General features: G+C 37.6%; 1 protein-coding gene across 1 annotated transcript in view; it reads right to left on the bottom strand.

Moving 5' to 3' along the window:
- Nucleotides 1–12491, bottom strand: part of helz (helicase with zinc finger) — a 53980-nt gene that overhangs the window by 35549 nt on the left and 5940 nt on the right. The window contains exons 5-15 of the mRNA XM_059550778.1: nt 11686–11742; nt 11414–11462; nt 11201–11276; nt 10776–10974; nt 9697–9804; nt 9229–9529; nt 7916–8183; nt 6739–7078; nt 3644–3774; nt 3225–3404; nt 953–1054 (exon numbers count right to left, since the gene is read on the bottom strand). Coding sequence (XP_059406761.1) covers nt 953–1054; nt 3225–3404; nt 3644–3774; nt 6739–7078; nt 7916–8183; nt 9229–9529; nt 9697–9804; nt 10776–10974; nt 11201–11276; nt 11414–11462; nt 11686–11742 — 1811 coding nt within the window. The remainder of the gene's footprint in view (nt 1–952; nt 1055–3224; nt 3405–3643; nt 3775–6738; nt 7079–7915; nt 8184–9228; nt 9530–9696; nt 9805–10775; nt 10975–11200; nt 11277–11413; nt 11463–11685; nt 11743–12491) is intronic.

The following is a 12491-nucleotide window of genomic DNA, read 5'->3' as shown; positions in this document are numbered from 1 at the left end:
ACTATGAGAAAGAACATGATTTTAAAATATTCTGGATGACTAACAGCATCAAAATTGCATAACCAATTCCCTTGCACAATGTATAGTTCTCAAATCTTTCAACGCCATGTAACTTGGCCAATCAACATTACGAAAATCATCAAGCTACTCTCTTCTTTAGCTAGTCCCCATGAAATCAAAATGAACGTTTTTTGGGTGTTAGTATCAAGATGTTAGTCTTCAGGTTATCTATAAGGCAGTGTGCTCCAAAACAGTGACACATTTTTCATCTCACAAGCTTGCAGTTCGTAATTTCCGCCAAAACGACCAACCTATTTTATTCAACGTCACATTGCACATCATCTTATGAAGTCACTGACCAATCAAATGCTCTCTAGAAATCAGAAGCGCCCGCCTGTGCCTACACAGCTGGTACCTCAGATACTCAGACATGATAATCAAAACCAAACGGATGTATTTTTGTCAATCACGCTGAAATCATGCGTTTTAAAGGCGACATAAGATGGCCATTTTCCACAAGTTGGTATGATTCATTAGGGTCTTCATGAAAAGTCTATATAACATACTTTGGTGAAGATTTCTCAACGGTCATGTAAAACAACAATTTTTACCTTGTCAAAAACAGCTCTGTTCACTTTAAATGATAATGAGCTACTGCTCAACAACCCCCAACCCCCTTGAGTTAGTCAATAATAAAGTCAACACTACAATAAATCGCAAATAGCGAAAATATTAATAATAGTTTAAGTGACTTTTATAGCATTGTACCATAGTCGAACTAACCGCGCCTGAAATACTGAAGTGTGGCTACTATGAAAATGACATGCATCTTCAGATAGAGTAGGAAGAAATTTCAGCCATTGAAACTAATTTTTATTATCATTATGTATGTGGTGTTTATACAGAAAGTGTCATGACAAGCATGCGCTGCTCCAGATGCTGCGAGTGTTACCTGAGAGGTCGTGCGTGTGGATTGCCTGCCTCCACGTATGGATGAAGGTAATCTTTGATATACAGATCTGCTGCACTGTTTGAATGTGTACAGATCAGAACCCTGAAACAAAGAGAAAGCAACCATCATTAGCACTTGTTAAGAGAAAGCTGCTTAAATCAGGGGGGGGGGGGGGGGGACAAAATGTCTTAAGTTAAATTCCCCTGTTCTTAAAGACTATTCCTCAAGATTAGCAAGGAATGTTTTGGGATCGATTCAGCTTAAGCTCCATTGACAACATCTGTGCAATGCTGATTTCATCACAGGAGATTTCGATTCGTCACACAACACACACACTCTTACAATGTAAGTCTATGGGGCAAGACATTCTGAAGGGTTTATAGGTAAAACTTTCCAAACAAGGTTAGTTCTTTCATATTGGTTTCATGTTAACAAATATAACGTTTTAGTCTTGTGGGTAAAGCTTTGAAAAAGTGTGTATTTTAATGTTTATCATTGGGTAATGTATTGCCCCATAGACTTCCAAGTGCATTACTGAAAATTTGTGTCAATATTGTTTTTTTTACATTTGGTCTTAGTCCAATGTCAAATCTTAGTCCTGTTAGTTTTTCACATTTTATTTTTATCTAGTCAAGGTTTCGTTGACAATGTCTGGGGATTTCCGTCTAGATTTAATCAATGAACACACTCATATTTTAGTCAAGCTGCACAATGGTTAAACAAATAATCACAATTATTTTCCTCATTTTTAAAATTAAAAACATTAAAAGTATGAGCATGTACAGCACTCAATACTTAGTTTGGGCTCCTTTTGCCTGAATTACTGCAGCAATGCAGTGTGGCATGGAGTCGATCGGTCAGAGGCACTGCTCAGGTGTTATGAGAGCCCAGGTTACTCTGATCAGCTCCTTCAGCTCTTCTGCATTCTTGGGTCTGGCATAATCGCATCTTCCTCTTCACAATACCCCAAAGATTTTCTAAGTTAAGGTCAGGCGAGTTTGCTGGCCAATTAAGAACAGGGATACCATGGTCCTTAAACCAGGTACTGGTAGCTTTGGCACTGTGTGCAGGTGCCAAGTCCGGTTGGAAAATGAAATCTGCATCTCCATAAAGTTGATCAGCAGCAGGAAGCATGAAGTGCTCTAAAACTTCCTGGTATACGGCTGTGTTGACCTTAACACAGTGGACCAACACCAGCAGATGACATGGCACCCCAAACCATCACTGACTATGGAAACGTTACACTGGACCTCAATCAACGTGTATTGTGTGCATCTCCTCTCTTCCTCCAGACTCTGGGACCCTTATTTCCAAAGGAAATTCAAAACTTACTTTCATCAGGGAACATAACTTTGGACCACTCAGCAGCAGTCCAGTCCTTTTTGAAGTGAGACTCTTCTGACGCTGTCTGTTGTTCAAGATTGGCTTGACACAAGGAATGCGACAGCTGAAACCCATGTCTTGCATACGTCTGTGCGTAGTGGTTCTTGAAGCACTGACTCCAGCTGCAGTCCACTCTTTGTGAATCTCCCTCACAATAGGTTTTGTTTCACAATCCCCTCCAGGGTGCGGTTATCCCTATTGCTTGTACACTTTTTTTTTTTCTACCACATCTTTTCCTTCCCTTCTCCTCTCTATCAATGTGCTTGGACACAGAGCTCTGTGAACACCCAGCCTCTTTTGCAGTGACCTTTTGTGTCTTGCCCTCCTTGTGCAAGGTGTCAATGATCATCTTTTGGACAACTGTCAAGTCAGCAGTCTTGCCCATGATTGTGTATCCTACAGAACTAGACTGAGAGACCATTTAAAGGCTTTTGCAGGTGTTTTGAGTTATTTAGCTGATTAGACTGTGTCACCAGGTGTCTTCAATATTGAACCTTTTCACAATATTCTAATTTTCTGAGATACTGAATTTGGGATTTTCCTTAATTGTCAGTTATAATCATCAAAATTAAAAGAAATAAACATTTGAAATATATCAGTCTGTGTGTAATGATTTTTGAATGGAATTAGTGAAATAAATCAACTTTTTGATGATATTCTAATTATAAGACCAGCACCTGTATATCGGTCGACCACTAGTCACAGTTACTGTATAATGATGACCCTCATCTTTTCTTCCTCTTGTCTTAGTCATAGAATAAATAAAAAAAGTACTTTTCATCAGTTTTTGATAACAAAATGAACACTACTGAAAATGCCTTGTTTCGTTTTTCAAAATTAGTGGAATTGATTTTCTGCATTAAATTCTTTTAAGGCTGACCCTGCTTACCGTGTTTCAGGCTGCTTGAGGATGTGTTTGACAGCCTGGGCCAGCGTGAAGGTCTTGCCTGTGCCGTAGGGTCCGATGATGAGCACCGGCGGGAGGTTGATGGAGAGGGGGGTGGTGATGGCCAGAATAGCCTCCTTCTGCTTGGCATTCAGACGGGGATCCAGCTGCTCATCCCACTGCCTGTGGCACAGAGGAAGAAGAACTTACACACTGGCAACACAGCTGCCACTCACACAAACAGAGACGTCTGTGAGTGAACCAGTGCTGCTGGACAAGCAGATATTATTCATGTCCTGGTACTTGTGAAGCTTTGTTGGATGAGGAACTAGTGCAAGAAAATCTCCAGGGTTGTGTGTGTGTGTGTGCGCGTGTGTGTGTGAGTAAAACTCACTCGTTTGGTTCTTTGCGTGTGCTCGTACCTGTTGGGACTCCAGGGGATTGTGGGAGTGAGGCTGGCATCTGGAAACAGGATCCCGTTATCGCGGATGCGATCCAGAGCGTAGTGCATCTCACACAGAGGAAGCCTATTCAGCTGAAACTGCAGCTCCACCTTGCATTCAAACACACACAAACACACCTGCTATTCAAACAGACTCTGCCAAGACTTTCTGGATTTATTCACTTTTTGTTTTTTGCAGCACCTGCCATGTGCTACAGACAACACATCTAACAATGCCTTTTAAAGGAATGGCTTTTAATTGGCAAAGAGTAAAATAAACGTTATTTTCATGGTAAAACTGTATTATAAAAGTAAATGGCATTCCAAACCCATATGCTGTTGTCACTAGGACACAAAAAGGAGAAGTGTTGCAGAATATCCAGGAATATCCATACAAAGACATCGAATGTGATCTGAGGTTTTCAAGATCCAAACAAATCATAAATGTTATTCTACAAATCGATACCTTTACCATTCAAAAGTTTGGGGTAGGTAGTACGGGTGGGTGAAGAGACCAGAATTTTATTTCCTGATATAGTTAATTTTTGCTTTTAATGTTCTTATGTTTTACATTTTTTATGTTTTATGTTCTTATGTTTTACATTTTTGATTTCCACAATTCTTGTCACCAGTGTCAATATCACAGAAAACTAAAAAAAAAAAGGGTGAACAACTTGTGCAGCTTTTAAAATTGATATCACTGCAAGAAAATTTTTTTTTTTTTTAGTATTTTTGTCTGGTTTTCTTAGTACAAATATCTAAACATTCTTGAATCAAAGTACATTTACATAAGAAACAAAATGGCTTACGGATATATCTTTACTAAAATTAAAACCATCAACAATTTATTTCTGCCAAGATTAATTAAAATTTAATCAATTAAAATTAACTCAAAAGGGAAAACAAGGTTATTTTTCTTGGTTTTTAAGGTTATGGTTTCTGCAGGATTTTTAAGTACAAATTTAAGACTTAAGACCTGTAAGATACAAAGAAATTAAATTAATACCAATTGAGCGGGGTATGGCAATGTCCATAGTACCATTTTAAACTAATATTACTCTAAAAAGCATCATTTACAGTTCAGACAGAATACAAGTTTTCACAAACTCAAAGTTTTATAAAATTATTAACTTTCCATTTCAGCCTTTGAACCATTGTTAAGAAAATGGATTGGAGTCAAAAGTATTATTTTATTTAAATAATTTATTATATCAAATAAATTAGAGATGTACGATAGACAAAAAAAATGATATCTAATTTTCTGGGATTTTATTGATAACGACACTTGCTGAGTGTTATTGTGTTGATATTTTAAGGACAACCCTGGACAGCTAACGCGTGAATTTTTTTTATATTCTTCATATTCTGTGTTGTCAGTTCACAGCAGTAATAGAAATAAGCGTGCATCATCTTTTAAGTCAATTTGGCATTTGGGTTGTAACTAAGCAAATTAAATCAGTATCAACAAAATGTTTCTTTGCAATGCAGACGAAACGCAGAAGCATTTAGATGCATTTGCACACCATTTAACATTTACTACTCTAACCTCTAGTATAAATGCATAAATAGCATTTTGATATTTTAAATATAAAATATTGAAAACTGATGTTTGAATTAAAAAATGAAAAGATACTATAAATGTGAAATTAAAAATGCCAGTAGGTGGCGGCAAATCACTTAATAAACAAGTCATTGCGCTTAATCGCACACTGATAAAACAACAATTAAGATATTAAATGGAAGACCATATATATCGCACACCCCTATGTTTAGATAATGCATTGTCTATTGTCAGACAAAAATCTCACTGGATTACATTTAATTGTAAAATGAATGTTTGGGGGAAAAAAAACTTGATATTTCCTACAGACACACTACAGCAAAAGATAGAAATAACGGAATTAAAACCATTTTTTTTAGCTGGTAAAAACAGTGCTTTAAAACTTATGGATTAACAATTTGGAAATATCACTTTTACACAAGAAAATAATTCATACAGGTTTAGACTGACCCGAGATAATTCGAAGTCCATTTACACAGCATTGGAATAAATCCATTATCATCCCACTTATGGCTTAAAATGTTCCGGGACAGTTTTACAATCATTTAAGGAACTGTGTTAAATTATTATACGTGGCCACACAAAGCTTGAGCCCACACAGGGATTCCACGAGACAAAACGATTCAACACTATTAAAATACAGTGAGAGAGAGCGTGTTAAGCTGCAGGGCACAGTGACAAATGGGATCTGTTAGAGGAGTAAAAAGGGTAAATTAGGCCAAATCCCGCTCTTTGTAAAGCAGCCTGCTTGCTGAAAGCGTCTTGCCTATGACAAAAGTCTCTGGGGTTTCTGCCATCGCAATTCAATTTACAACAGTAAATAGTGTACGCTGCTTAAACTACTTCCATTACATTTAGCATGTCTCTCTTTATGACAAGATAACTGAGACTGCACACTAGGGCTGGGTGATATATGAAATAAAGAAAAAAAAAATCTCGATATTGTCAATTTTTTTTACGTTATTCGATATATATCTCGATATGTTTGCTTTTGCATTTAAATAATTATACTGGGGGAAATAATTAAACTGTGATAAGTATTTAGCTAAGACCACAAGTCTGTCTACTGTCTCTGGTTTAAGAGAAGCTCTGTGGCATGATACCATGTTCCAGTTTCCAGTATTGCTGGTTAGTATGGTCCTATGGCATTCTAGCAGATGGTAAAAGTTGTTTGGCTGTTCTGTCTGGTTTCTAGGGTGTTGCTAGGTTGGGTGTCCTGGCTCATTTATAAGAGATGGTAAAAGTTGTTTGGGCGTTCTGTGTGGTTTCTAGGGCATTGCTAGGCTGGGTGTCCTGGCTCATTTATAGCAGATGGTAAAAGTTGTTTGGCTGTTCTGTGTGGTTTCTAGGGCATTGCTAGGCTGGGTGTCCTGGCTGATTTATAGGAGATGATATATATATTCTGGTATGTTCTTGCTGGTAGCTAGGGCATAAATAGGCTTGGGTGTAAACATGCTATTTTTTATAACATACTCTGCATATGGGAGGTCTTTTTGAATGGGATCATAACATACCTGCAGCTCCTGATCCGCCACCAGCCCCAGCTCCCCACAGCAGTCCTTACAGATCCGCAGAAAAATGTAGTCTTTTGTTTTTTCCTCAATCAGGGCCTCATACACGCGTTCCTTGGCTCCAGCTGGCTGGTTCTGACCCATCCGCTCCTTAAAGACAGGCAGCAGCAGCACAGAGTTGACCTTTGTCATGACCAGCCGCCCAGCCAGCGTATCTTCAGACAGCGTCTCCGTCAACTTGAAGCGTGCAAACAACTGTCCGTTCTGAGCATACTTTGCACCACCAGAAATGCCAGTCAACATAAAGCTGGTCACCAGCTGCAGGTTAACCTTGATGTTGAACCTGAGAAAAAAAGCAGCAAGTTTAGGAAAACATGATACAGCAATGTTGGCTCCACCAGTAACTGTATACTGAATATTGACCTTAGTTTACATGTCAAGAATTGTAACTATAAGAATATCAATAATTAAATCACAAAATAAAAAAAATTAAAAAAAAGAGAAAATTAATAATTTTACTGCTATCTACATGACAATTACCACAAACAATGCTCACTGGCTTTTTCAAAAAGACCACCAGTGACCTCCAGTGGTAACAAATAGAAATTATTATTAAAGATCACTGAAGAATATTTCATAATAATGGCTTGACTATAGACCAATATTAAACTTAATGCATATTTACTTAAGTCAGTGAAACTAAAAGCTTCAGTCTACAATTTCCAGGTGAGGGTGCACAACCTTTATCACATCTTCAGGAAACTAAATTGCATTATCACATGACCAGGCTGCAAATATGAGCACATCGAAGGAAGAACTACGTGATGTGACAATGTTTATGAGGTCTATTGAATTAGATCCTTCAAATGTGTAAGCAATATGTAAACAGGTTATCCTTCTTCAGCAAAACTGAACATTCACCAATGACTTCTAAGTTATGTAAAACAATTAGTAGTACTTCTGGACGCTTTTGTATTCATGTAAAACCTTCCACAAAGACCTCTATGCTATTATTAGTTAACACGGTCACATGCTAGTCTATTACTGTGCTTTTATCAACTATATAGCTTTTATAACTATCAATAATTACCAACCCCTTCACATTGTAAACGAACTATGACTTTTCACATATCGGTCAGAGATGGACCAGACTTGACCGTGATCCTCTGAGACTACTCACTTGCTGACTTCTTTGTACTGAGCGATCTCCTCGATGTAGAGCAGGTCATGCAGGCGGGGCTGGTAATTGTCTCTGGTGAGGGTTTTGTCCAGCACAGACTGGGTGAAGAGCTGGTCGGCAGATAGGGGAATCTGATAGCGGGTCAGTAGACTGCGCTCTAGATCCATGTTTTCATTAGGGACAAACTCCACGATTGTTTTACATGACGAGTCCCAGCGCTTAGCTGTCATCAGGAGCTGCTGTCGCGCTTGCATCAAGTGCTCCAGATCTGTGGGATTATGGGTAGTGGATAATGATGAAATGCTAGTCTAGGGTTACATTCGACAATATACTGATATGTATGCAGTTAGGACCTCTAGACATGGATTTCATAAAAAGTAATAATGAGCAGAAAGTACACTAAGAAAATAACTTGCTTTACTTTCCTCACATAAAGCTATCCCATGGCTTCAGAAGTCTTTTATCATAATTTAGATGAAAGAAATAGTATGTCATCAAGGTGAAGATTTTCAACTTGCCATTGTTTTGCATTGCTGGCTTAATTTTGTTAAGTCTCTTTAAAAGCATTAATGGAATAAAAAAAAATTATTTCACAGAGTTAAACCAGCACAATCTAATAAAACATGCATCATGCATTAAAAAGTTACAGTAAAAACAGTAATATTTTGAAATAATACATAACTGCATTTTGAAATGCAGGTGCAAATCTGAATTTTCAGCATCATTACTCTAGTCTTCAGGGTCACGTGATCCTTCAGAAATCATTCAGATGTGCTGATTTGCTGCTCAATAAACATCATTATCAATGCTGAAAACAGGTGTGCTGCTAGTGCTTATTATAATTAATATTTTTGAGGAAACTGATGCAGTTTTTTAAATTCTTTAATTAAAAGAAAGTTCAAAGCAACAGCATTTATTTGATTAATGTTTCTTTAACAGTCTGAAAGTATCACTTTAATTTAACGTTTCCTTGCTTAATAAAGGTGATACAAAATCAGCAATATTAATTTTGCCATATACATACTACAATATACAGTGTGTATATACACACACACTGCACATTTATAGGTCCTTTGTTGCAAAAGGAAATCCAGCATTTTTGACAGTGCTTTTTTGGTGCTTTAAAATAGCTACTGACTTTCATTGAATAGAAAAAAATAAAAAATAAAATAAGTCACAGTATGAACTCAATAAAATGTTCTTTTGTTTTCCACAGAAGAATCAAAGTCCTGCATTTTGAAACCACATGAGGTCTGAGCGAAATAACTTTCATTTCTTTAACAAGTAACTTAAGCATTTTCCTATTGTCCTACCTTCAATGGAAGCGGCGTCCACCATCACTCGCTGCATGAGCACGGGCTCAGAGCCAAAATCAAACACCACGGTCTGCCGGAAGGTTCCGAAGATCTCTGTGCTGAAGGAGACCACCACAGTGTAAACGCAGTGGTCCATGCCGTTCTGTACCAGGCTGGCGGCGCTCCACTCCTGACAGCCGCCCTCACACACCTCCTGGGGCACCTGGGTAGATGCGTCACCAGCCGAGACCGCCGTGATGGAGAAATGTGGCCGGTTGGCGTCGTAAAGCAAAGCTATGCGCTGTAGCGTACGGACCGGCTGTTTGTGACAAAACAAATCCCAGTTTGAGATTCATTCCTGGAGACTGACTCAAAGTTTGCACTGACTTTGAATACATGATCTGATTTAAACACTATGTTTTCTTCAAACAAATGACTCTCTGCCACTCTGTAGCTTGTGAAAAGAGAGGCTTAGACTGCCCAAACCTTGCAGAAGAGTGTGAATGTCCAGGAGTGAGCCGATTTCTTGGTGTTGACGGTAATTGAGAGATCTGAGCTGTGCTCCACTGTAACTCCATCCAAACAGTCATTCATCTGCATGACACGAAACCATTAAATCAATAGACGAGCAGAAACATCTGTAACAGCTCACAGATAACCGCTTCTGACTGTCTTCACTATACAGGGCCACAGCATGTAAAAATATATGCTTTGTGAATGGTTGCCAAGAAGTATACTGTAAATTACATAAGATCCCGCTATCAGCCTGTAGTATAACTAGTTCTTCAGCAATAGTAGACTTCAAAGTAGAAATGCTCCAAAATAAACCAAAGTTTTAATTTAGCCCAAAACTGAAAACAAAGTTGATTTATTAGTGAAATTTACTTAAAAATAAATTTACCCTTGTATATAAACATTTGAATTACATGCAAGGCAGTTTTATTTAAACATTTTGACTATTACCTGCGTTTCTACTTCAATACATTGTTGAAAAATAAAAATTTCAACTGTGGCTGTAATAAAAAATTATTACAGAATAATGAATAAGTAACAGAGGGCATGTATTTCGCCCAATTATACTCACGTTATTTTTTTTTCAGCTAACTAACAAGTTTGACGTCTTTCTGCAGTTGAAATACTGATTGAGCGATTACAACAATTTCACAATTTTCCTTGATGTTTATTCATGTTTATTTTGTTCTATAATTATTATTAAAGAGAACCAGATGACGGGTTGAACTGAGGCGGCTACAGTGATCAGTCACGCCACGAAGAATTTCAAAAGCACATATTTTGGTCAAATTTACGGTGTTTTATACCAAAAGTAACAAAACACTAAGCTTATTAAGATTAACGAATGGTAGGTCACCACAAATAAGAGGTTCATGCATCAACTGAAAATAACAGAATAAAAGATCTTGGTTCATCAATATGAAGAGAGTTAAAAAAAATATTTCAGTGCATCACTACTTAATTTTCCCTTAAGTAAACTGGTTGCAACTTGGATAGAAACAAAACATCTCTCAAGTGAACCGTTAAATGATTTTCTGTCAAGAGGACTGTACCACTCTCTCTGGGGTGAGGGAGTTGATCCATTTCTCGATGAGCGCCTCCATGTAGTTCTCGGTGAAGTGCTTGCCCTCCTGCTGCTGTTTGAGGCGGATGAGTCGGGAGGCGTAGCGCCGTTGCCATTCTGTCAGCTCCTCTTGAGAGTGAGCCGAGGTGCACTGAGCTCCATACCGACACAGACCCTGCTCTAAAAACCTGACCGCAAATCAACAAAACAGCACATTACAGTCACAATGCACAGGTAAACTATGCAGAAAATCTACTAAGGAAATCTATTTTAACCAAGCAACATACGTTTCTAGATTAATTTGCTAGTAAATATCTAGAAACAGAACAATGACTTACAAATCAATAAAAGTAAGATTATTTTTGACATCAGCACCACTACAATAATTGATATTTGCTGTCAGGACTAGTGTACCTTTTACACAACGTATACTCCTCACTACTAGTGACCCCTCGAGGAGGAGCACGAAACTGCCAGCCTTCCTGAACATCTGTCCGAAGAGCATCGCAAAAAAAAAAAAGAAAGATAGATAGCATGTCAGTGCAAACACCCAAGCTCATATAAGAGCTAGATTATCAGAGGCGAAAACGGATCCTGGATGTATTGTGAAACTGAAGAGGGACTCACCGTCCTCGTTCTCTTCACCCAACTCTGACGGCATTTTACTTCTCACAGCCTGCAATTGAGACCAACCTCGTGACTCGTACTCAAAAACACACACTATTCTCTAACATGTCTCTCAGTCATTCACAAAAGCTGTGGTGAGAGGTACTAGTTCTTGAAAGTCATTTGAAGGCAAGCGTTACCGTTTTCACAGAGAAATTGAAACAAGTGACGCTGACTGGGTGTAAAGACTTTAAGCATGGGAAACATAAGATGACAATAATAGTTAAACTGACCTCTATTTCTGAAAGAAGCCTCTTCAGTCTGGTCATGTCTTTAGTCATGATTCCATTCTGTGGCAACCAAAATGCTTCAGTGAATTTGGGCAAATTCAAGTTAAAAAGTGTACAGTGTAAAGTGTAAAGTTTACAGCATAAATGCAAAATGTTGGGCAAAATTTTAAAACTTATAGAGCTCCTAAATTTGAAAGCACAATTGTAAAGTTTAGAGCAAAATGAAGTTTAAGGAGCAATTGTAAATTTTACAGCACAACTGAAGAATTTAGAGCAAAACTGTAAAGCTTAAAGAGAACTTAGAGCAAAACTATACAGTTGAGGACAAAATTGTAGCTTAAAGTGCAAATGCAATGTTTACAGCAAACAATTGTAAAGCTTTTTTGTTTTTTTGTGCACAATTGTAAAGCTTTCAGAACACTTAAGGTTTAGAGAAAAACTTAAGTTAACTACAAATGTAGTTTATGCCACAACTTTAAAATTTAGAGTGAAACTTTAAAGCTTTACAAAGCAACTTAATTTAAAAGCAATTCATCATTTTGAAATAAATTATAGTTTAAATTAGAACAGAACAGTAAAAAGCTGTAAAACTATACAGTTGTGAACAAAACAATTTTTTATAGTGCAAATGCAAAGTTTTCAGTGAAAATATCAAATTTAGCCCAAAACCATAAAGCTTTCAAAGCACAAAGGAAAAAATGGGAAGTTTTGAAGCAAAACTGAAGTTTATAACCCAGCTTGTTGGTTGACCAGCTTGTTCAACTGTAAAACTGTAAATCCTAAAAGTCTTTTAAGGTTTGGGGAAAAGT

This window comes from Carassius carassius, chromosome 1 (genome assembly GCF_963082965.1).
Source record: "Carassius carassius chromosome 1, fCarCar2.1, whole genome shotgun sequence".
NCBI classification, from domain to species: domain Eukaryota; kingdom Metazoa; phylum Chordata; class Actinopteri; order Cypriniformes; family Cyprinidae; genus Carassius; species Carassius carassius.
Note: the sequence above shows the minus strand (reverse complement) of the source record. Positions and strands in the feature narration are given on the sequence as shown.